Source organism: Prionailurus bengalensis, chromosome D2 (genome assembly GCF_016509475.1).
Source record: "Prionailurus bengalensis isolate Pbe53 chromosome D2, Fcat_Pben_1.1_paternal_pri, whole genome shotgun sequence".
Lineage (NCBI taxonomy): Eukaryota > Metazoa > Chordata > Mammalia > Carnivora > Felidae > Prionailurus > Prionailurus bengalensis.
Window position 1 is genome coordinate 31,691,701 of NC_057351.1, and position 25,265 is coordinate 31,716,965.

The window sequence follows — 25,265 nt, forward strand, 5'->3', positions numbered from 1 at the left end:
AGTGTGGATGAGTGCGGGCTTGCTCATGGTTCTGGCCAGGAGTGAGCGTGTGTGCGTGTGTGTGTGTGTGTGTGAGAGAGAGAGAGAGAGAGATTATCAGGGAGAGAGAGACAGAACAGGGAACACCTTGCTGCTAATGATTCTGTCTTAGGCTAAATTCCTACAAGGCCTCAGTTTCCCCAGGTGTACAGGGTCGAACGGGGTTTTAGCCACGGTACCATGTTTCCCTCTAAAATTCTGAGCAGATGCTGAATCTTTAAAGGCAAGGAGCCCTGAGATCCGGAGTGGGCTGGGGTCCTCCCTCCCGCATCCCCAAGCAGATGCCCCACAGGCTCCCTGGGCTCCTGGAGAATCCAGATTAAGAGGCCCAGGGATGGAAACTGGGCAGGCCAGGCCAGCTGTGAGCCAGGGACAATGTTTCCAGTGCCCCGGTCTGGTGGCTCCTGGAAAAGGGGGTGGGGCCCAGAAGTGGGGCTCTAGCAGAGAAAGAAGTGGGCGGGGAGAGTCTCCCATGGGCACTTCTCTCCTTCACCCCAGGGTGGGAGCAGCCAGGTCACCCCTCTACCTAGCAGCCCCCAGACCAGGTGGGCTGGCGCAAATTGACATTCCGCTAATGCCCAGGAATCCGGGAACCGGTCTCCCCCAGCCTCAGTTTCTCCGTCTATAAAGCAGGAGGGCTGGATAAGCGGGCCTCTGACTGCAGAAGCCTGAGCTTCTGGGCCTCAGCGTGGCTTTACGGAATGTGTGAGCAGTCAGCCCTGCGGGCCGGGAGGCTGGGAGGTGGGCGGGCTGGCTGTGCTCTACGTGCACGCCCCAGTGAAGGAGGACCTGGGGAGGGCTGTTTTCCCAGCTCTGACCTCCACCGGCAGCTCCCTTAGCCCTGTTCTCACCCTCCCACTGCAGTCTGGGAGGTCTGAACAGGCGGGACTGCCAGAGTGGAGGGGGCTGGTACCGCCTCACCAGCCTGCTCCGGGATGCTCCAAGGGCCCAGCAGGATCCCTTTTGGGCTGGCTGATCATGGCCGGGACCAGGCTCTTACGGCTGGCACAGAGACCTCCTCGCAGGCCTCTCCCTGGCACCCGGGGCAAAGCAAGAAGTTCTGGGCACTGACCCCAGGGCTTGCCCCAGCTGGTCCATGACCAGCCTGGGCGCATCCTGGCCCTTGAAAGTCTGGTCTCCAGGGAGGAGAACAGGTTTGGGGGCTCCAGTCCTAGCCAGCAACCTCAGCCTACCCTTCCCTGCCATGGACTCGGGCTCATGGGGGTTCTTGCCCCCTGCCGGCGACCCTGGGCGGGGGGGTAGGTTGGCCACGGACAGACAGAGGCCTGCTCAGTTTGAGAGAGGGTCTCTCCTATCAGCGCTGCTGAAGGAGCCGGGCCTGCACTCAGGGCTGGGCAGCAACGGCTCTCTGCCCCAGGGCCTGTATGGTGTTGCCTCGCAGGCCTCGAGGCTTCCCTGCCAAAGGTGCCCATCCGCTGTGGGCTCAGCATCCCTGATGAGTCCTGGCCTGAGCTGTGCAGGCAGGGGTGACAACATGGCCCGGAGACAGCAGCCTGACCAGTGCCACGAGAGGCTTTACCCGGACCCTTCCCATCAGTCTCTGCTCACAGGCAGCCTGGAGTCCAAAGACCAGCACCCCAGCTCCAGCTGTGCCAGTAGACTGCTCTGTGACCTTGGGCATAGGACTGCCTTCTCTGGGCCTCACTTCCTTTTTACATCTGCAGCTGCTGTCCGACCGCCCTTGGGTTCTGACACACACGGGCGGTCATTCTGGGTTTCTCGTGGGAGGGAACCCTGCCGTGTTCTGCCGGGCCCCTCCTCCCTGCCCCACTCGCTCAGCAGCCACGATGGGAGCTCTTGGTGGATGAGGCCAAGCCAGCCGCACACGTGCCATTTCTCATCTGATTTCCAGAAATTGTGCACCAGGGCCTGGAGCACAGAGCCGATTGGCTGGGGCCTCCTGGGAGGGTTCAAATTGTCCAGCTTTATAAGAAACGCCGAGAAAGGGTTTGCTGCCTCCATCATTCAAACCTCTGCTGAGGCTGCTGTGGCTGCGTCCCTACGCTGCCCGCCTTAGGGTAGGATCAAGATTTCTCCTCTGATTCAGGCCTGAGAGGCAGCCCCACGTGGCCTGTGTACCCCCAAGAGTGGCAGATCAGGGGCCACCGCAGGCTTGCAGGGCCCTCCCGTGGGCGTTTACGTCTCTCATCTCCGGGGTGTGTGCTTGCGTGTGTGCGTGCCCCGCGCGCGTGTGCTTTTATCTGCAGGCACATCAGGGTACCCCTCCGGGAACGTGTCCCCACCCGGGTGCGAGCGTGTGCCCTCTCCGAGTCCACAGGGTCAGTTGGTGTATCTTCTACGTGCCTCTCCCTCTGCTTTCTCTCGCAGTGACCCGGGCTCCAGAGCTCCGGGCCAGGGGTCCTCCTGAGGGTGTGGGGGACCCCATCTCCTGGACGATCCAGGACCCTCTGGTCCTTTCCCCAGCAACCAGGCAGCTGAGCTAGGTCCCTTAGTAGGCCCTCTGAGGGAAGGTGACCAGGAGTTCGGCTGCAGGGAGCAGATCTCCTGGGGGCAAAGGGCTGGACCCCCTGCCTGGGCCGTGGACATGCGTTATGTGTCCCAGGGATGTAGGGCTGCAGGGATGGCCTAATCCCACCACTGTTGAGTCTGTAAACTTCGATCTGTAAATAACGTTTAGCATTCCTATTGTAACAAAATTAATTTTTACAAAATAAATTATATTTCCTAGTCTAATTAAAAAAAAAAACCAAAAAACCCTGGTTGTCTTCTGTTGTCTTCTTGACTGTCTTTCTATCAGCAGTTGGAACGACCTTCCTGCTTTCCTCAAAATTCCACGGGTTTGGGATCGGGCGGTCGCTGTCAGAGCTCTCTGAGCTCCTGGAAACGATCAACGTCAACTGCTTCATTTTGCAGAAGGGAAAACTGGCCCAGAGAGAGGTTAAGGATTTCTCCGGGGTCGCGCAGCAAGTTAGAGCCCGTGCTGGATGCCAATCCCTGCTCCCCAGTCAGCACTCTCCATGCATAAGCACCCAAGGAGTGTGTTCAGGGGTCAGTCCGTTGAGCCTGCTGTGGGCTAGGTGATCGGTGGAGATACCCGTAAGAAATTCAAAAGGGCCGAGGCAGAGAGGTCAGTTTAGAGTACTCACCTGGAACATAATCATGCACGTAGAAAGGGATCGATGGGTGGGCTGCGATCGCGTGACTTTGGACCCAGGGCTGCTATGCGTGGCTGGGCAGGTTACACACTGAACAAGAGTACCGTGCCTAAAGGGGAGGATGGGGCCATTCCCACAGAGGGTAGATTTGCGTGTTTATTGCGGGATGTTTCCAGCAGGTGGCAGTAGAGGGTCTTGTTCTAATAAAATCAACCTCTTGGCGTTGTTGATTTTCCCATAGGTGGAAGTATTTCGAAGGGGCGTTTTTTCCCCCCCTACTTTACAGGAAGGTGCCGAATGACCGGCAGGGGCCCTGTGGGTTGGTCCTCAGGCCTCCCTGTGTGCGTTGCGTCTAGTCCCAGCATTTTCCAGCTTGCAGTGCCTGCTTCGTGGGGGATTCTGTGATCTCTGAAGTGTGGGGGTGAGAGTACCCTCTGGTCTCAGAGTAGAGACATAGTGTTCATCAGCGCAAGAGGGACTCTGAGAAGTCTTATGAGAACAAGCCGGTCCCTTCAAGTTCATGTAGTGTGTCCCCGGTGTATCTGGCCTTTTTAACCTTTCCACGCCCTGAAGTATATGTATATGGTATGCACAGGCCCTGCCAGCTCTGACTCTCAGGAACCTGTGGCAGCTGTCATTTTGTCCTCCCCCCAGGGGTAGGGAGCACCTGTGGGCAAGTCCCCTCGGAGCTCATGGCCTAGTGGGGCCGGCAGGACAGTCAAGGCACACACCCCCACCACTCAGATCGTCGTCATTCCCTGGGGACGCAGGAACATCCGCATCGTCTGGGGCGGGTGTGTAGGAAGGGGGGTATCGCCTGAGGTGAGGCAGCGGCGCAGGGAGGAGGTGGGCAGAGTCAGGTGAGGGACAGTTATTTCATCCAAGTAGCCCCCACCAGCAGGCAGATTGTCTAGGGTCCCCTAGGAGCCAGGGGTACCCATTTAAACCACTCCCCCTCTGCCCACTACCTAAGCGGGAGGGCCTCTCCTTGCCACCTGCCTCTTGTCGGGTGACAAGAGTTCTGGCCTGGGGAGCAGGGACCTGGGTTCTAGTTCTGATGCTGTGTGGGTCCCCGTCCCTCCCGAGGCCTCAGTTTCCTTACCCATGAAATGTGGGCCTTAGACCCGCTGGTCTGTGAGTTCCTTCTGGCTGGTGTAGTTCCGTAATTTGGGTGTCCTGGTTCCAGGCGGGCTGGGACAACCCCACCCGGTGGTCCCTCCTCTGTCACCGTCCCGGGGGTGCGTGAGGAAAAACCAGAAGCCGGCAGAAGATGGGCTGGTTCTGACCCTGTAACCGACTGGCTGCCCCATGAGGTGTCCTAGAGCAGGGCTGTGAGGTGACAAAGCTGGCCACCAGCTGCCCCCCTCCTCCACCAGGGGCCATGAGAAAACCCAGTCCAACCCCAGCCTAGGGCTTGAGATCATGCATAGGGAGACCTCAACCAGTTCCATTTAGCAAACTGGCCAAAACTCCTGCCCGTTTCAAGAGGTGACACATGTTTATGGCTAAAAACATTTTTTAAGGAACAAGACTAGGTAAGAAGCAGATGCCTCTCACTCAGGTATCACCTCCTCCCCCTGCTCCCTCCCTGTCCCCAGTACCCACCCCCCCCCACCCCCCCCACCCCCCCGCCACCGCCAACCCCAAGAGATAATTGGTTCATTTTTTATATATCCTCTCAGGAAGATCTATGCAAATACAAACACACACGTCTGCACGTAAATATTTAAATATAATGGATCTGAGCCAAGAGTCTCAACCCCTTGAGGTATAAACATGAAATAGTTTTATTTTTCCAATAACTGCTCGGAAATTCGTTTTGCCGACACTGTGTTTCCCACAGGATAACAGGCCCCCTTAATGACGTCCCCATGGAGGTCCCTAACTTTTCCCTCCCTGGCTGTCATCAAGACGGTCTCGGTCTCATTCTGGTTGCTAAGGCCCAACCCATCCATCTCGGATCTCCAGCCTCCTGTTTAACTAAAGCCTTTGGCGCGCCTGCGTAGGCCTCTGGGGGCTGCGGCTGCCTGTTCTCCATGCTGTTCCCTTCGCAACCTCAGCCCAGGGGCACCTGCCTCCCTCCAGACCACTCCACGGGAGAAGCTGCCGTGAAACCCGGCACTCTGAGCTGGGCACAGGCATCTCACACCAAGAGCCCAGGCTTCTTAGCACTTGGCCCTGGAGAACTGAGTGACTGTCTTCAACAGAAGTCTGTTTCTCTCACAATCGCTGTCCTGGATTCAGCATTCCAGGGACAGGAGGCACTGGAGATTTGGAGCTTCCCCGGTCCTAACTTTTCCAAACACAAACTGTCGGGGCAGGGACTGGGGTTCCACGGTCATCCAGCACACCGTGTCTGTCGGTCAGTCCTGGGCACGAGGGCCAGGCCTCACACACTGCCCTCAGAGCCTGTGGCCTAATGGAGAGACAGAGAAACCGGTGGACAAGGGGGCCACGGAAGCCCAGAGAGGCTGCTGACTCAGCCTGGGAGTCAAGAAAGGCTTTCTGGAACAGTGATATTTTAGAACACAGGGGTTGGTTTCCCTGAGCCATAGTTTCTCAGTTATGTATTTTAGGGGAGATGCTTTTAGGCAAAAGTCTGCAGCAACTTTCTTTTATGAAATGTCTTGCTAAGAGAAGATACGGATGCCCCTTCAGCAGGTAATGGGCCAGATGTCAAGGCCGCTGTCAGCCGCAGGTGCTGAAATAGTCTCAGGGCCCGATCTGGGTGTGTGGGGGGTGGGGGGAGTGTGAGGTGGTGACCTCTCAGAGACCCCGACCCAGGAGATGGGGGTAATCCCCGGGAGGGGGCACCCGTGAGTCTGTGCTCCTCCAGCAGCCATGAGGGCCCGACCCAGCCCCGGCCTCACTGCAGGTAGCTTGAATCTACCCACCACAGTTCCTCAGCCTGGGGAGCTTCCCCAAGAGAGGGTCTGGGATTCCTGGAAATTCAGTCAATGTTTATGGACCTAATCCATAGATGAGCACAGCACAGGGGATACCGGGCGTTAAGTCATGCCTGGACTTGGCCCTCTAGCAGCTCACCGCAGAATAAAAAGTGAGTTTCCATAGTACACAAGGACCGGGAAGCAGCCAGCTGGGAGTGGCTCCAACACGGTACGAACACGAAGCAGGGATAGGGTCATTCCGGCTGCCTGCCTTGTGGTGGTGTCTAGGCTGGTGGGGGGATAGGGGTGGAGGGCTGGGTGCAAGGAACCACCAGGTAGCAGGGACCGTGTGATCAGAGGTATGGAGGTGAGAAAGCTCGTAGCGGACAGACTGAAGGATCAGGTTGGGATCTGGGAAGGTCAGAGCGGCCATCCTGACCCAGCTGCCAGGGGCCACCCACTCCAGGTTCACGCAGATCTGTTCCTCGACATTGGAGTCGAGGGCTTGGTCTAGAAGCCTGGCTCAAAAACAAATGCCTCCAGGATCCAGGCTGCGCATGACATGAATAGAGAAGCAGCCATATTAATACTTTTGCCCCCTTGGCCGGTTCTTGAGACACAAGGCCGTCTTAGCTCGCTTGTTTCCTCCTTTTGTTGGGAGCATGGATCTCCATCAAGCGGCCTCTCACATGTGGCCTCAGCGTGCTAGGGAGCGATAGGGAGACGTGGAGACTGTAGCTAAGTGGAGACCATACAGCCCAGTGGAGAGGAAGGCCCTCACCACTGGCTCTAAGTTGTGGTTCCAAATAAGACCCCCCAGTCTAGGATCTGCTGGGCACCAGTGGGCTGTAGAAAGGTGCTGAAGCAGGGGAGGGTCAGGCTCAGAGCTCCTCTGGTTCAGGGCTTTGCTGGCTGGGACGGTCCGGAGCCCCCGGCCCTCTGTGCAGACTGCCGAGAGGCCCCTGCCTGCGTGCCACTTGGCGGGGATTGCGTCGGGGGACAGTGGCGCCTGCCTCGGTGCCCCTCCGCATCCCTTCAAGGGATGGTGGCCGTGGCTGGTCCTCTTCCCAAGGGCTTCCCCACCGCCTGATGAAACCCGAGACAGGGCTTAGCTGCCAGGCCCCGGGGCCCCAGCAATTCCCCTACCACCAGGTCCCCAGGGACAGATAGATGCCCAGTACTCAGATCAGTAAATACTGTGATTACCCAAGGGGGTTACAGTGGGCAGAGGCTGTCGCTATGAACTGCAAAGGTTCACTGGGATCAGTTTCACTGACTTTTAGAAGAGCGGAGGTCGGGGGCGGTGGAGGGGGGCTGTCCTTGGCCACCGTCTACTTCCATTTCACCTGCTGCCAGAATTCCCTCCACAATAGCCCAGATACAGGCTTGTCCAGACTCCACTTGACGACTTCCAGAGATGCTGAACACACTACTTACTAAAAGAATAGTGATAAATGTTATTGATTGGGTGCTTACTTATTTTCACTGTAAGGGCTAATTAACAAAAAAATTTTTTAATGTTAATTTTTGAGAGAGAGAGAGAGAGAAAGTGGGAGAGGTGCAGAGAGAGGGAGACACAGAATCAGAAGCAGGCTCCAGGCTCCGAGCTGTCAGCACAGAGCCCGACGCGGGGCTCGAACTCACGGACCGTGAGATCATGACCTGAGCCGAAGTCGGACGCTCAACCGACTGAGCCACCCAGGCGCCCCTGTAAGGGCTAATTTTACCCTCAGCTAGTTTTACCATCACTGGGAGGATGTCTAAGTGTTACACTCCCTGCCAGCTTCTCAAAGATTTGGACACAGCTCTCACGCTCCACCCCGAAGCCATTCTCCCTCCATCCAAACACTGCCAGGTCCTCACGTGACGTGGGTCGGCCTCCACATGCTCTTTTGCTCTCCCTCCGGCTCCTGGTGGCCTGTCCCCCTTCCTTCGACTCCCGCGGGGGCGTTATGATGGGCCAACCTCACAGGGTCAGGGAGGCATAGAGCCGCTGGCAACTGGGAGGTGCTGAGCGCAGGGCTTGGTCTGACGCTCTCCTGGCTCCGGATCCCATCCCCTCCCTAGGACGGAGGACAGCATGGTCCTGTTGTAACTGGAGAGAGGAAAACAGAAGCCGATGGGGCACATTTGGTGTGGAGAAATGAGGATGTGCCTCCCTGGTGACTTCTGTGTTCTTCATCGAGGGGGAGGCGGGAGGCAAGGCCATCTCGGGGCGGGGTGCGTTCGGGGGTCTGAAGCCAGCGAAGGAGGAAGGTGGCAACAGTCCTGACGGAGAGCAGGAGCTGAGATGTGCCACGGGACCGCTGGCATCCCGGAGGCCCATCGCAGGTTAGTAAGCACGACCTCGGAGTGGAACCCTTGCCTGCTGCGCACTTTCTCCAGCAAGGCTCATCCCCTCGGATGTAGGTGGCTGCATCCCGGGTTGGCCAGCGGTACCACCAGGAGAGGATGGGCACGGGAGTGTCGGGCATTGCTGAGACTCCATTGCAATTATGGACCATGGGCTCCAAGCCGACTCGGGGGGGGAGGGAAAGATGCCTGAAGCATGGAGGGGAGACGGAGGGGTCAAGGGCTGGCATCTCCAGGAATCTCCAGCAATCGCCCCCAAAGGGAGCCGTTGGACGCAGAAGGGGAGGTAGAGTGGGGGGGTTGAACTGGTGACGCGAGAGCAGAGAATTAAGGCTCGGCAGTTATGGAGGAGTCCCTGTCTCCCAGGATCCACGTGCCCCGCTGGCGGGCCCAGTAAAAACCCCCGAAAGGCAGGACGTGCAGCCTCACTGAGCCAGCCCGCACGCACTGCAGTGACGGGGCGTGATCACAAGATGGCCTGCCAACCCCATGCCTGGAAGCCTTAGCACACACCCGGCTGACCTCCTAAGCGCTGGCTGTGTGAATCTGCAGGAAGAACCTGCAGACAGGTCAGCTGGCTTTGGGTAAGAGCTTGTGTGACCCACCCCTCTGACGATGCCCCTGACTTGGCTTTCAGTAAGGTGCCAATCTGAATCTGGGCTCTGCCACTTAGCTGTGCGACTCTGAGCGAGATACTAACCTCTCCGTACCCCAGGGTCCTCATATGCAAAATGAGGCTAATCAGAGTACCTCCCCCATGGAGCTGTACATTGGACTCGAGCCGGTGGTCCCCGCGGGACCGGGCGGGGGCAGCCGGAGCAGAGCTCTGTGAAGTCTCGCCTTCCTTGCCAGGCATCGGTACTGCTTACTGAACACCTCCCCTGTGGCGTTGCTCTGAGTCAAGTTCTGGGTCTCTCGAAAAAACATCCGCCCAGCCCTGGGAGGCCAAGTACAACAAGAGGGACCTCCCGACTGTGCCCCCTCCCCATCAGGGACAGCCTCCAGGAACAGTCTTCAGCCTTTAGGTTCTTGTCATTTCCCTGTGGACAGTGGCCATTGTCTCAGCTGTGCAGGATGGTGTATAGGTAGGAGCCTCTTGGGGAAATCTGGCTGCTCTCCCCGATCTGGACATCGCATCAGCTCCACGGGACAGCCAGCTTGCTTGAGCAAATGTAGATTCAAGACAGGTCTTCTGCCTTCCCCCCAGCGACCACACAGGGGCCCCCCAATCCTCCAAAAGAGTGTCCTGGAGCCCCCTGCACCTTCCTCCTCCTGCCCACCCCATCTCCAGATTGCAGGTAGGGTCCAGGTATAGACTTGGGTGGGGGGGGCGGGGCTAGGAGCCAGGACGGTTCAAGGCCTAGAAGGGATAAGATGCTAAATTAAAACTTCCCAAATGTGGATCTGATTTCTTAGGCTGGACAAATCTGTCGGATATTGAAGCCAAGTGGCCCCAGCCTCCAGTCCGTTGCCCTGACTTTGATCACCATGGTCACCTCTCTAACCCCCCCCCGGGACCCGTTCTCCTCGTCTGCAAACCCTTACAGAAGGCTGTGGCCTGCAGGGCGATGGGCAAATGTCCATTCTGGCTTTTGTGACCCTCCCAGCCCGGGCCCAGCCTCTCTCACAGCCTCACAGCCGTCCCTCCATGGACATGTTGCTGCTCTGCCCTCTGCCTTTGTTCAGCCTTCTGCTCCTTCTGGAAGGTCCTCCCTGCTCTTCTCAATGGGCCACAAGCATCCCATAGATTCAGTTCCAAGGTCACCTCTTCTGAGAAACCCTTTGTAGAGGCTACTTTTAGGCAACCGGCTTGGGCAAGGTAAAAGGGCCCACGGTGACCATCCAAACAGGCTCCTTAGAGAACCCTAGGGGGCTTGTCCCCAAAAAAGAAAATTCCATACATTCCCACACCTCCTCACTCCCTCCCCTTAACTACAGCTCCTCCCCCACCGCTGCCTCCAGACCGACAGGCTCGCCTTTGTTCCCTTGCAGTGTATTCTGTAAACTTCTATCTCCTTTGTTCTGCCTTGGGCCAATCCTTTCACTGCCCCCGACACCAGCCCGCCCGATCCACCCTTCTCCCTCCATCCCACCTCCCACCCCACCCGCCTCCAGACCCTTGGGAAAGGCACACGATGGACCCGCAAACAGGTGCCAACTTTAGAGTCAGACACACCTGGGGGGCAAACACAGGCCCCACCGCCCTGCGACCTCGGGCCAGCTACTTAACCTTACAACCTTGGACTTGCACCCTGTGAGATTGGGCTCACAAGGATGCGAGGCTTCAGCGAACGTGGACGGGTGCCCAGTCCTTGCTGACTCCGGTCACCGGCCCACCGCTGACCCCGCTGCACCAGGCACGTCCCTGCAGGGCTCCCAGTGTCCTCTGCGCTCACTGGCCTGTCTCCCCTGCGGAGGGTGGGAGCTCCTCCAGCAGGAGAACCGAGCCCTTTGTACCTTTGGGCCTCTGCACGATTCTCGCCCTCGATACTTCTGACACCAAATGTGGGGGGCGGGGGCGGGGGGGGCGGTTCCCCACCAACAAACCGATTCTCCAACTCTCCAGACACCGTGGGGTGTCCTGCAATTCAGTTCAGTTCTGACACTAACTACCTGGAGCTGGCATCAGTCCCGGAAGACTGTCCCCACTTGAGACACGAGTCGCAAGCATGGGGTGCCCAGGGCACCCAAACTTCTGTCTGACTTGGCTGTTGGCTACAAAGTCAGGGGTTCCTATGACACCCATCCCTTCAGTTTCCGGAATTTGCTAGAATGGCTTACAGAACTCAAGAAAACACTATCACTGGCTTATCGTAAAGGATGCAGATGAACAGGGTCCAAGGTCCCAAACAAAGGAGCTTCTGTCCCCATGGAGTTAGGGTGCACAACCCTTCCAGCAAGTAGATGTGTTTGCCAACCCAGAAGCTCTCCGAACTCTGTCACTTGGGGGTTTCTATGGAGGCATACCGGCATGATTAATTAACTCATCGGCCATTGTGGTTAAGTCAATCTCCAGCCCCCCTTCTCTGCAGAGGTGGGGCGTGGCGTTCAAAGTCCCAACCTCTTGATTTCACACTTGCTTCCTTCGGCACAACCAGCCCCCATCCCGAAGCTATCTTGGGGCCCAGTAGGAGTCACTCGATTAGCATAAACCCTGGTGTGACTGAAAGGGGCTTGTTATAAACAAAAACCGCTCCTCTCACCCGTATTACCCAGGAAATTCCAAGAATTTCGGAAGCTCTCACGTCGGGAACTGGGACAGACCTATGTTAAATAAAAAATTCAGCCAAGTAAATTTGAGAATCTAATTGGTTTTATTAAATGATCCATGGGGCCGGGAAGCAATCCATCTAGCAAGGAGAGAGGCACTCAGGAAAGTTGTACATAATGGAAGGTTTTTATAGACGGAGGGTGGGGGTTATTAGCAAAACAAAGTAAATAAATAAAGATTGTTTCAGAGAAGGTTGTTTGCCAGGGGAAAAGCAAGAGCCTTATCATGCGGATTGCCTTATCTTTCTTTGAGGGAGGGGAATGGGGAGGACCCTAGGTGACAGATTCATTGGGGCTGACGGAAAGAAGTATTTCCTGATTGACCAGTTAAGGCCACCTTTCTGGAGGGGACATTGAAACTGCGCTGAGTTTGGGGATTAAGCTCCGGTTTGGGAACTCAGTCTAAATGGCCATCTGGGACCTGTGGCTTTCTTTTCTTATATCACGAAATCACAGGTCCTCACTGCAGGGCCTGGCACGCAGTAGGCCAACTGAATGAAGGAAGCACGGTGTTCTGAGTCTCACCTTGCCCCAAAGGCACCTAGCACTGAGCCCACCCTGTGCCTTGGGGGGCATCCATCACAGGCCCGCAGAGACTTTAGAACCGCGGCTGCATCTTGGTTTCCCATATGCCCAGCTCTCCTTGCCCCTCAGGCATGTGAGGGGTTAGGACACAGTGGACGTAAGGGGCATGGCAGAGAGAGAGGGTACTTCTGGTAAAGGTGGCCCCCCTCGGCCTGTCACTCAGACACAAATGTCTGGGGGCTGGTGGGAGGGCCTGGCAGACGATCCTGAGGACCGTGTGCCCTCCAGCCCAGCCACCCCTCTGCCTCAGCCAGACAAGGAGTCTCCGGAAGGCGGTGACAAGGCAAAGCGCCATGGCGCTGGCCTGGCATACGGAAGGCCGGACACCATGCGCAAAAGCTGGGTGGCTGGGCCAGCAGAGGGATCAGGGAGGAGTGAGGCGCTGCAGTTAGAGGGGGCGCCCTCTGCGGGAGTCTGGGGGCAAGGTGGAGCTCTTCTGGGTCCCGGGGTGCAGGCTTTGGAGACGATCGGGTCCCCGGGTCCGGCTCCCGCGGGGGGGGGGCGGGGAAGGAGCGCGCAGGGCCCCCGCGAGCTCCGGGGCCAGCACCGGCGGTGCACCGGGCGGCCGGCGCCTCGCTTTGTCCGCCCGCGCAATGGGCGCGTAGCCGCAGCCCGGCGCCGGCGCGCGGGGGCCGGCCCAGGACAAAGGGAGAAGAGGGTTTGCAAACCGGGAAGCGCCGGCGTCAGCGGGCCGGGGCGGGGCCGGGAGGCGGAGCTCGGCCTGCGGCCCCGCCGAGCCCCTAGTCGCAGTGGCCGCGGCGGCCGGGGAGGCAGCGGCGGCGGCGGCGCGGCGGCGACAGTAAGTGCGGGCCGGAGGTCGGGCGCGGGCCTGGCACCCGACCAGCTCTTCAGGCTCCCGGCGGTCCCCTGGGGCTCGCGCTTCGGCGGCCTCCCCGCACGAGCCCTCCGGGGGACTGCTGCACGGGAGAGACCTCGGGGCCTCCGTCCCAGCCCCGGCCCCTCCTCTTGGGCGCCTGTCGCTGTCTCCCATCCCATCGTCCCTTCTCTTCCTTCTTGCTCCCCTCGCCCTCAATTTCCCCCTTTCCGGGTCGCTATCCTCTTTCTCTCCCCGCGCCCCATTCTCTGCCCTCCTCTTTCTCCTCCTCGTGGATTTCCTGAGACCGGACCTCACCACCTGGGGGGCCCGGGTAGGGACACATCAGCCCAAAGTATCCAGAAGGTGGCTGACGCTCAGTTCCAACTGGGGAGTCTGAGGCTGGAGGTGTCCACAGCCCCAAAGCCCATTCTGCCACGGCCTCTGGGCGGCGCCCTGTGTTCCCCAGCAATGTTTTCCCATAGGTTAGCACCAGCTCCCCTGCCCCCCGTTTCACAGGCGGGGAAACCGAGGCCCGAAGGGGAGATTGACTTAGCCACAGTCAGAAACCAGGTCGGAACCGGCAGCCACTTCCAGATGGTGGCCTGCAGCGGCCCCAGGCACCACCCACTTCTGCTTCTTGGTGCAGGCGCTGCCCCTACCCCCACATCCCCCAGGAAGGGAGCAGGGCCAAGCCCGGCCGGCTCCTGCAGGTGCCTGAGGGGCACGCGCCAGGCCACAGCCCGCCCGTGCTGACGATACCACGGCTCTTCCTTCGGTTTCTTTTTCTTTCTTTTTAATCCAAAAGCCAGCAGCTAGCTTTTATGAACCATAATAAGACTTTGCTCACTCCAATGCCCTGGCCTGTGACCCAGGTCGGAGAACATTTCTGGCTCCTTCTTCAGAAGCTCAGTCAAGGCTGAATGGTCCCGGACAAATAAATGCCTGGAGATGAGAGTGGGCTGGAGTGACCCCACCGTTGGCCCCCACACCCGCCCCTGTAGCTGGAGCATCTGGAAGGAACCACTTGCCCTTTATGTCTGTTGTCCTACACGGGTCATCATTTTTACATTTTTCCACACTAATATAGAAATTTGTGTGTGTCTGCACATGCCTGTGTGCCCATCCTGGTTAGTTTGTTAGTGCTGGGCTCCCTGTGGATCAAGGCTAGGAAGGGCTGTGCTCAACCAGGGGAGTTGAAAATAGACTTGCTGGCTTGGAGGCTTAGGTATGTACCTCTTGCCTGCCGCTCCGGGGTACAAGCTACCCCGGTAGGAGAGAATATCCTGGCCACGCAAAATCCATTCATTCAGCAAACATCGCTGAGGGTGCCCTGCACCCTCTTTGCCTCTGCTCACAGCTCCCTGGCCTTGAGGCCTTCTAGAAGGAGATCTGGACTTGGAGCCAGCAGACGTGGGTTCACACTGCCAGCCAGCCTCCTCTCCCGCCTGGGCCTCAGTCTGCTTGGCTGTGCGACCTCTCTCTTGCCATTTGGGGGGCTGTGTGATCTCGGGCACATGACGGAACCTTTCCGAGACTCTCTCTTCCTCTGAGAAATGAGTCTCAGCGTAGTGCCTGTCACGCTGGGCTGTTGTCAGGCTCAAGTGCGGGCCTTTGGTCGGCATTGCATGGTACCGGGTTGTGTGTTAACTCTTGGCGATTCTTACTGCTCGAATGTGGGACAAATCAAGGCCTCGTTCTTCGCCCCTGAAAAAAGGAGGCAGTAATTCCTGTCCTGACTTCCAAGGAATGTTGTGTGGCCCTCCTGAAATAGCAGAGAAGGCTCTGTGCCTGCGGGACGGGGTGTTCCCCTGTCCCCAGGGAAGAAAGGCTCTACTTGGCCTGGCTTGATGCTGTGACTTAAGGCTCAGCCTCTTAATGGGAGCCGAGCTGCGCTGCGTTGATTTCTTGATGTATTGGGTGACGGAGGGGGAGGGGAGCTGCTACGGGAGACACTACAGTGTCCCATCGTCAGCTCTTTGGAAGTACTGCCATTTATCAAGCTGCTGCCATGTCCTAGGTGCTATGTAGAGCATAGAAGCAGGCATACGACTTTTCAGCCGAATCCAGCAGCCAGCCAGCCAGGTGACAAGCCCACGGTGGCAGGGAAGACGCTGACGTCTGTGTAAGAGCTGCTCCCACGGTCCAGGCACTGACAGCCAGCTGCGGTTGTATAACCATCGTAAGAAGGCCTCCCTCGGTTTGCAGACGGGGAAATCGAGGCTCCAAAGCATGGCCACTTGCCCAAGGTCATGTCGGCGATGGTTCCTAGCAGAAATTTCGGTTAGTCTTAGGTGCTATCGCAGATTGGGAGTGGCCGTCTCCTGGTGGGATGTGAGGGACAGAGGTGGGGGCCGGGGCAGGAACTGCCAACCCAGCCTTGGCCGTGGACCCGGTGTGTGACCTTCCACTCTTCGGACCTCTAGCTCCCGCAAATTAAATGAGCGAGTGGACTGTTAGATCTCTTAGACACCATGGATTTTTGGTGGTGGTTGTTTTTTTAATGCTATTTACTTTGAATGTCTTTGCTTCTATTTATGGTTTTATTTCTGAACACATAATACATTCATGTCGTTCGAAATTCCAAAGGCACACAAGAGTAGGGAGTGAAGATCCCTCCCTCCCCATCGCCCCCAGCCTCCCGCCTCAGACGTAGCCACTGTTTGAAATTTCTTGTGTGTCCTTCCAGAGGACGTACATACGTATGTGTATATATTCTCCTCCCCATGCAGCCCAGCCCTGCCTTCTGGCTTATTTGCTACCTGTGTTGGCCTGCGTGGGAGTCGGGGGCGGGGGGCGGGGGGTGATCCTTTGGTCACTTACCGTTCCGATATCTTGTCTTTCTCCCTGATCCTTTAAACGTGAAGCTCTCTGTGAAGCTCTCTAACCGTGCTGTGGTGACCCAGGGTGGGGGTGTGGTCAGCTTGTAGGACGGGTGCGTCCCTAGCTGTGCCCAGGCTAAGCTTCTGATCACCTGCCCTGTCTCCGTTTCCCTCTCCTCCAATAGTGGCCATGATCTCAGAGGATGACTTTCACCACAGTGCAAACGCCACCTACAGACCTGCAGGCAGCAATCTCCGAGCTGACCAGGAAGCACTCCTTGAGAAGCTGCTAGACCGCCCGCCGCCCGGCCTGCAGAGGCCCAAGGACCGCTTCAACGGTACCTACATCATCTTCTTCAGCTTGGGCATTGGTGGCCTACTGCCATGGAACTTCTTTGTCACTGCCAAGGAGTACTGGCTATTCAAACTCCGCAACTGCTCCAGCCCAACCGCAGGGGAGGAAGCCACGGGTTCGGACATCTTGGTAAGGAAGTGTTCATCCCGGGAGCGGGTGGGGGCGGTGGGAGCAAGCCGCCTGGTTGGGGCGAAGGGCAGCTTTGCTTGGGTTTCCAGGATGCCGAGAATATGGATGCAAGCCAGCGAGTTGTGTGGAGCACAGTAGAAAGGCTTTAATCCCGCGACATGCTTTGCGTTGTGTGTGAGGCCTCATGCTTCATGTGGTGGGGAAAATGGAAATAGATAAGACACGATGGCAGCCCTCAGACTGCTTACTGTTTCACTCGGGCAGAAGACACGAACGGTGAATCTGTGCAGTGTCACAGGGTGAACCCAAGAATCCAGAGTTCGTGACTCCGGGGATTGGAAAAGGTGGCTCTAATAGCATTAAGGTCAGCTGTTACAGAAAGTTCCAAAAAAGCAGTGCTAAAACAAGCTGGAAGGTAATTTTTCTCTCGTGTTCAAGTCTGGAGGGGCCAGCCCAATGCTGGTATGATGTTCCGTGGGGTCAGAAATTTTGTCGCTCTATCAGGTATAGCTTCCATATTAAGGATCACCTCACAGTCCAAGATGGCTGTTGGAGCTCCAGCCATTACCGCAAGAGGAGGAAGAGAGGCATAAGCACATTCCTGGAAGTCACACTCATTGCTTCTGCTTACATTGCATTGGTCAGAACTGAGTCACATGAGCACACGCGCTGCAAAGGAGGCTGGGAAATGTAGCCTTTAAATGTTGTCATTATCCCAGAGAACCGTGTGCCCGGATAAGCTGAGAGGTGGTACGGTTAAAGGCGATGGGGGGAAACGAAGACTCGAGGATAAGTCCTTGTCACCAGGGGAGAGATGGCTGTGACTCAGAGCAGGTGGAGAAGAAGGGAGAGGAACTTTCAGGTGGGAGAAAAAAACCTGAGCAGAGGCAGGATGGGGGAAAGTTCTGGTGTGTGAGGGGCAGTAAAGCACCGAGCGTTACTCGATGTGGGGTGCACCTAAGAGAAAAACGAGGCTTGAGGTCATTGCCCGGGCCCCGAAGTCCTTGCTCAGGCCTTGAATGCCAAGGTGAGCAGTGGACATCGTGTTTAGTCGGCAGTGGCACCACGCCCCCTCCCACCATCGGGGCCCTTCACTGTGTGGTATGACTTTTCCCTCGGGCAGGGGCAGTGTTGAAGAAATTATTCTGCCACTTGTTAAAACGGTAAGGAAGGCTCCACTAAGGGAGAGAGGTCACGCTCAACTCCAGATACTACAAGGACGTGTGGGGATTTATAGCCGAGGAGGAGGGTGAGGGCTCAGTGGATGAAAAATTAGTATGAAGAGCCCTCAAGGGCAGGGGGATTCTTGCTAAAGGCAGGCCAAGGGCCTGTCCACCAGGGGTGGGGGATGTGGAGCTTGCTCCTATATCCAGGGCGATCAGATATCAAGGATGGGGTCTTCTGGAGAAATTGACTTAGCAGGATTCTTGCTAGGACTGGGCTGGGCCAAGGTCAAGGCCTAGTGGAGAAGAGGACTCAGAGGTTTGGTTAATCTTTATCTGGAGCCTCGGTGCCCACAGCCGATCTAGGCTGGTGTCTGCTCACTCCTGAAAGCTCACGGATGGGGAAGGTGGGGCATCTCTGAAAGCCTGCCAGATTGGGGGTTGCCAGCTGCCTCTCTCCTCCAGGAGACAAGAAGAGGGAACGCTAGCAGACGGAGCCATACCCCTCAACTGGCCCAGGCAGTGGCTCACCACCCCCTTTTCTGAAAGCACTTTTGAAATCCCTGACCTAACCCTGAAGAACTTTCCCCAGTCTTGTAGGGATAAACCTGACTTATTGACTGGAGCACCCCTGTTGTCTGTCTCAGGGACTCTACGTGACTCCACGTTGGAATCACCCAGGGAGTTTTAAAAAAAATCCCAGTCTGCGGCGCCTGGGCGGCTCAGTCGGTTGAGCGTCTGACTTCGGCTCAGGTCACGATCTCACGGTTTGTGAGGTCGAGCCCCGTGTCGGGCTCTGTGCTGACAGCGTGGAGCCCGGAGCCTGCTTCGGATTCTGTGTCTCCCTCTCTCTCTGCTCTTCCCCTGCTCGCGTGCTGTCTCTCTCTCAAAAATAAGCAAAGATTAAAACAATTAAAAAAAAAAAATCCCAGTCTGAGCCCCACCCCAGAGATTCTGATCAAATTAGGCTGAGGTGGGGAATGGACAGGGTTATTTTAAGACTTCACGCCCTCTCGCCTGGCCCCAGCCCCTTGATTCTGACCCCCTGCCAATGCCTGTTCCTATTGACTGAGGAATTTGTGGACACCCCCAGAGCCAGAGCAGTGTGGTGTAGACCCATTTCCACAGCTGAAGGGATGTCATGGGAAAGTAGTCTAGTAGTTTATGTTTATTTATTTTTTATTTTTTTATGAAATTTATTGTCAGATTGGTTTCCATACAACACCCAGTGCTCATCCCAGCAGGTGCCCTCCTCCGTGCCCATCCCCCCCCTCCCACCCCCCCATAAACCCTCAGTTTGTTCTCAGTCTTTAAGAGTCTCTTATGGTTTGCCTCCCTCCTTCTCTGTACCTTTTTTCCCCCCTTCCCCTCCCCCCTGGTCTTCCGTTCAGTTTCTCAGGATCCACAAAGGAGTGAAAACATATGCTATCTGTCTTTCTCTGTATGACTTATTTCACTTAGCGTAACACCCTCCAGTTCCTTCCACGTTGCCACAAAAGGCCCTATTTCATTCTTTCTCGTTGCCACGTCGTATTCCATTGTGTAGCTAAACCACAGTTGCTTTATCCATTCGTCAGTTGATGGACATTTAGGCTCTTTCTGTCATTTTAGTCTAGTAGTTTAGAGCCTCCTACTCAAGGTGTGGTCCCCGGATCGGGCATCACCTGGAAGCTTGGCAGTGAGGCAGGCCCCTGCCCCAGACCAGCTGAGTCAGGAGCTACACGCTAACAAGCCCCCCAGGTTCCTGAGGGGCGCAGTAGAGTTTGGGAAACACTGCCTGGGGCCTGGCTTCTGGAAGCAGACTGCAGGGGTTCACACCCTGCCTTTGTTTGTGCCTGGCTCTGTGGCCCCCGTGCTGCCTCATCTCCCTGGTATGTGACAGGAGAATGCTGCTATCACCAGCTTCTTAGGGTCCTTACGAGGATTAAGTAAATTAAGACGCGTACAAAGCCCTGAGCACAGGCTCGGAGAAGCTACCCCTCTAAGTTGCTGTATAAACATTATTATCGTTATTATCACTCGGGGGATGGGGCCCACACTTCTAAGCTGCGTGTGGCCCTGGTGTATTTCCAGACGTCTGGCTTGGCTGGGGTGCTTTATGATCCGCTTTTATGGACCAGTGACTCAAGCATCCCGGTTTCTGCCAGCCTCGGTAAATTACCCAGCCCACTTGGGCTTCGTCCAGAAGATCCCCGTCTGTCTGGGCCAGCACCCGGCCATGGCAGCCCCCAGGGCTAGACGGAGCGTGCACCTGTTCTGTCCAGCACCTCCCCCCTTCCCCCCACCCCCGGCCCCGGGAGCAGGCTGCCCCGGGCAGGAGAGGAAGCACAGGCCGGTGTCTGGGAGAGGGGCCTCGCACAGTGGACGTGTACCGCGAACTGCTCTCGCTGTAAGGCGGTCCCTTCCCAGCTGCAGGCACTTAGCATTCCAGGCCCTGCTACGATGCTTTATTGCCTCTTTCCAAGCGTTGGCAGGTGCAGATGTAGTATCTGCGGCTGCCCGGAGCTCCTGGCTCTTGGCATCACAGATGAGAGACCTGTCACCCCTCGATTCATGGGCCGGGTTTGGGAAGCGAGCATGCTGGGGCGTCTCTGCATTTCGCAGGCCGTTTTTCTTTGCCTAATTCCTCGTTCCTGCCACCCACCTCCCCAGTTCTTTCCCGCTCTCTTCCCGATTTCCCTGCAAGAAGGGGCTGGCCGGCTCTGGCACCTGAGGGCCACTTTGGGCCAAGGAGGGGGAGAGTCAGATGGGTCTGTCTCCAGCCGCCACCTGCAACTCCATAAGCTGTGGGTCTGGATGTCGGGTTTTTTCTGTACTTTCCTTTTAATATTTCCCAGGGATGGATACCATTGGATGGGGAGTTGGGCTTAGTAGGATTGTTTGTACAGAGCCCCTCCCCTCCGGTTTATGTCACTTTCAAGATCACCACCCGTCCCAGGCTCATTCCCTTCTGCCTAGAACAGTTTGGGGGATGATTTAGAAAGCGTCCTGCTCACCCGCCCCCTTGTCTCTAGTCCCCGGAATAAGAACTTTGAATAAACCCACCACAGGCCTTTGGGCCCAGAGCCCAGAGCCCAGAAAATTACAGCATAAACAAGGAAGAATTTCTCTGAAAAGGTTGTGCCGCAGGGCACCACGGTGGCCGCCGTCTTCTGTCTTCTGTCTTCTGAGCCCGACTCTGGGCCCCCTGAGCTAGCAGGGGTGTTCAACTCGCCTCTCGTTAATTCTGTTTCTTCAGACAAAAATCCAGGCCCAGAGAGGTTCAGTAACCTGCCTCAAATCACATAGCGAGGAAGGGCTGTTGAGAGTGTCACGGAGAATTTAGATGAACACATGTTTGCAAACTTGGTCAGGCTCAGAGAGTGGCGTAGAGGGGACTCTCCCGGAGACGGGACCACCCCGCACCCTGACTCTGCCAGATGGAGAGCCTGCCCTTGGTCCGGCCTCCTTTTCCACCCTGGGAGAACAGGTGCCTCAGCAGAATCCAGCCCCTGGATTCTGGACCCACCTTCCAAGCTGTCGGCATCCCCGATCCCTTCCCCACCCCCGCCTGGGGTTTGTAAGCCATCCCTGATCCCGCGGGGCATTCCTGGCCCTCCACTGGCCTCTCCTGCAAGCCTGTCTGGGCTGCCCCTGGGCCAGGGAGGATAAGCCACACACGCCCCTCTTCCTGTCCCCAAGAGGAGGGGGACTGCACCTTCTCCTGGTCGTTCCCTGCCATGAGCCCTGCGTGGCCGCCTCCTCACACACTCTTCTTATGTGCCTCGGCCTGTCCAGGGCTCCTCTCCGAGGGGACTGCAGGACACGGCCAGGTCATTGGCGGGGGGGGGGTGGGCAACCTACAGTCTGCCTTGATGTCAGAAGGGCTGGGCCCCCGGCCTGGCAATCTGCTGCTGCCCCATCCAACCCATAACTGGAGGGAGCCCCAGTAGCCCAGTGTACCCCCATCAGGTGCTTACCCCACGACTCACTATGTTGAGTGTCTGGGGTGGGGGGGGGGCAGGGCACTGCTCAGCACGTTGCCGGCCTCAGCTCATTTAACCCTGCAGCACCTCCACGAGGCAGGGCTGTTATGATCCATGATGAGAGTGCCCGCTTCACAGATGGGCACGCCTCCCCCACTGAGCTGTGAGCTCATTGGGGACGGTGAATGCAACTCTTTTATCATACATCCCTGTGCCCTCGGCCGCCACAGTGCCCAGCACGTCGTAGCAACAATAAAAATTCGTTGCGTTACTTTTTGTATGGTTGGGGAGGGGAGCCCCATCACCCCAATCCAAGATAGGGATGGCCTGGGTCTGCAAGGACCAGAAGAAGATCCGGGAGTCACGGTGGCCACCACGAAAGTAGTCCTTTCACGGGCGTTGCCACGGACATGAAGCAAGACCCTGACGTAGGGAAGGGACACAGGTTGGTCTAGTTCAGCAGGTGGGGGGCCTAGGACATCCCCTCATTTATAGCACCCTCACCCTGGCCCAGCCCCTCAGGACTCCCCCCCCCCCCCCCCCCCCCCCCCGCCAAAGCAGCAGAGCGTGACTCGGAAGCTATTCCTATGAATAAGGACAGACATCTCAATCCAGAGAGGTGGGGTTAAAGGAACCAGGGTAACTGGTTTGGAGAAGAGTAAACTGGAGGACAGGTTATCAGAGGGGTCTTGGCAATGACCTGCTGACTTTATAAAACCCCTGCTATGAAGCCCATGCCTATCCGCCTTTGGACCTACTATCTTTATCTGCGGGATAACCTGGTGAGTGAGGTACTGTGCTCCCCAGTTTCCTAACGGAGTAACTGAGGCTCCCTGGCCCATGGTCATCTGCTAGCGAGTGATAGAACTGGGTTCTGGAGCAGTCCAGAGGTGAGCAGGGCCTGTGCTGCTAACCAGCGTGCTCTCTGGTCTCTCCATCTACCCCGGTGGAATAGACTAGAATCCCGTGGCGAGCTTTTAAAGCCTACCTGCCTGCCCCAACCACCCATCCAATTCTGGTGTAATCGAAGGAGGGGCCTGGGCACGAGCATTGTTAAGTTCTCCAGGTGAGGCCAATATGCAGCCACATGACCCCAGTGAACCGTTACCATGGGGGGGGGGGGGGGGTTGGGTAAGGAGGAGCTGTTCTCTGTCCCCACCAGAGCACCCACCAGGCTACATGATGAGAGTTCTCTGGAAGAACTTGCTCCCGGACAGGTCATCAGAGCTCCCCTCGGCTGCCGGCTTTGGGCCCCCTGTGCACACAGACCCCGGCGGCATCTACACAGTGTTCGAGATACCACCCAGAGGGAAGCGCTCCCCAGGAGCCCAGCCACTGTGCTGAGGGTCCTGGTTCGATCAGTAATTTCGCAGCATTTGTTAAACACCCTGCTGTGTGCCAGAGGCTTTATTTTCATTGTCCCTTTTGGTCCTTCCTACAGCCCCAAGGGATAGGGATTATACCCATTTTATAGAGCAGGAAACCAAGGCTCAAAAAACCAAGGGAGTCTGTGCTCACTAAGCGCGAACTAAGTGACAACCGGGACTCCAGCTGGGCTGCCGGAACCCATGCCGTCCATGGTCCTAACCCTGTCCTCCCTACCAGCGTTTGCAAGTGCTTTCAGACGGCTTTTGACCACAGTGCACATTTCACTGGGCAGGACTTGTGTCTGCGACAGGGACAGTAGCATCCACTCGCGAACAATCTCTGGTCAGAGTTGGCAAAGAGGAGCCAGTGATTGTCAGTGATGATCTTATAAGTAAGTGGCTACAAGCCACCTAGGCTGAGGACGGAGAGCTGCCTTTGGATTTAACCTCGCGTGGGTCCTCTGCGGCCTTGGGGAGCAGTGCCGAGGGGGAGGGACAGAATCTGGACCCCAGGCTGTGAGCCAGAGGACACAAGAGGAACAACACTGGAGGCGGCAAACGTGAATTGTCTCTCGGAGTTTTGCCTTCAAAGCTCTCATTCTGGGGGCGCCTGGGTGGCTCAGTCGGTTGAGTGTCCGACTTCTGCCCAGGTCATGATCTCGCGGTTGATGAGTTCGAGCCCGGAGCCGGGCTCTGTGCTGACAGCTGGGAGCCTGGAGCCTGCTTCGGATTCTGTGCCTCTCTCTGCCCCTCCCCCGCTCATGCTCTGTCTCTCTCTGTCTCGAAAACAAAATAAACATTAAAAAACAAAACAAAACAAAAAAACCAAAGCTCTCATTCTAGAGGAGTGAGGCAGGAGTTCCAGGGAAGTGTGGTCAAGGAGGGTATGGATTTCCTGGCTTGGTTTTATTTTTAACTCAGGAGAAAGAGCAGCCACTTTGTGTGCTCATGCAAGTGGCCCAGGAGAGAGGGGAAGGCCGGTGCTGAGGAAGAGGAGGACGCACGGTGAGCAAGGTCCATGAGCGGAGGGCATCGGCTCCGGTGCACGGGGCCGGAGGGGGGGGGTCCCAGAAAAGAATGCAGGTGATTCATCCGTAGGAGAGAAGGCAGCCGACGATAAAAGGAAATAAAACTGTAGTCGTGACCCATTAGATGGATCTCAGATTCTTCAGTGGCTTGCAGCCTGTAATTTGAAAACCTCTGCTCTACCTGTTTGCCTCGAGCCAGCCATGAGAATGCATTTTGCCCTCATTGGACAGAGGAGGAAAGTGTAAGCAATAAGTAACTTGCTGATGCCACAGGACTGTGAAGACAAGAGCAGGATTGCATCCCAAGGGTATCTGAGCCTGCATCATGTTTCCTGGTGCCCTTGGCAAATACCCAGATTCCCAGATCCCGCCCTGCTGGCTCCTTCCCCCCAGGGTGGGCCCGGTGCCCCTGATATATCAGGGAATCACTTCTCCATGCCACATTCTGTTCCTCCAGAAGGATGTAGACGTATCGACATGTTCCTGCAGACCAATCCTAGTGCCACTCGGATCCCTCCAAATGGAAAAAAAAAAATGCACGGACTCCATTTGGGAATCCGCTATTTAAGAGCAAAATTCCAAAGAATGGTGTTGAAACGCCTTCCTTCCCCCCGAAAGCCTATCGAGGCAGGATTTGATCTCCTGAAGGGGAGATGGCAGAGACGGTCTGGGGCTCCGGCAGGACAGGAACGGACTCCGGGCTTCCTGTGCAGGGCATGGGTGAGTGGCCATCGGGCAGAGAAGGCAGGCCCCTCCCCACGGCCGCCCAGTGGCTTTGGCTAGTGGGATGGCAGCCCTAAACCATTTTTAAAAATTAGAACCAAACGTGAGTCATTTTTTTTATTCCCTTGTCCACCCTCTGATTCTAACTGCAGGCCCAGCCAGCAGGCTATTCCCAATAAATATACCTGTGATGGCTTTTTCTTCTGTTTTTAGCTCTCGCTGCGTCCTGCAGAGGGAGAGAAAAAGCCCGACTTGAAACGCTGTCAGTCATGCCTTTGGTGGCCTCGACTTCTCAAATACTCTTTTTATTTTCTCCGAGCGAGCTCGCGGCCTCCGCTCCCCACCCACGCCTTGCTCCCTGGCCCCCCTGGGCTATCGATCGCTCCCCACCCCCCCTCCGCCTTCGATTTTATTTCCTCCCGCACTCGTCCTTGGAATCCAGAGGCGATTTCCTCGACAAATTAGAACATGGCCTGGGCCTTAAGTGCTCAAGTGTCTCCTTAACTTGATTGATCATCGTGTGTATCCTGAGAGCGGAGCCAGACCACAGTCTTTGCCTGGTGCCTTCGTTACAGGGATCATCATCTGGGAGGGGTCTCTGGAGGCAGCGAGGGCTGGAGGGTCCCGG

General features: G+C 56.8%; 1 protein-coding gene across 2 annotated transcripts in view; it reads left to right on the forward strand.

Moving 5' to 3' along the window:
• Positions 1 to 12,975: 12,975 nt before the first annotated feature.
• Positions 12,976 to 25,265, forward strand: part of SLC29A3 (solute carrier family 29 member 3) — a 43,584-nt gene continuing 31,294 nt past the window's right edge. Inside the window, exons 1-2 of one of the 2 annotated variants that reach the window (XM_043596559.1) lie at positions 12,976 to 13,070; positions 16,093 to 16,391. In XM_043596559.1, coding sequence (XP_043452494.1) covers position 13,070; positions 16,093 to 16,391 — 300 coding nt within the window. In that variant the 5' untranslated portion in view covers positions 12,976 to 13,069. The remainder of the gene's footprint in view (positions 13,071 to 16,092; positions 16,392 to 25,265) is intronic. The other variant, XM_043596560.1, reaches the window with a different exon arrangement.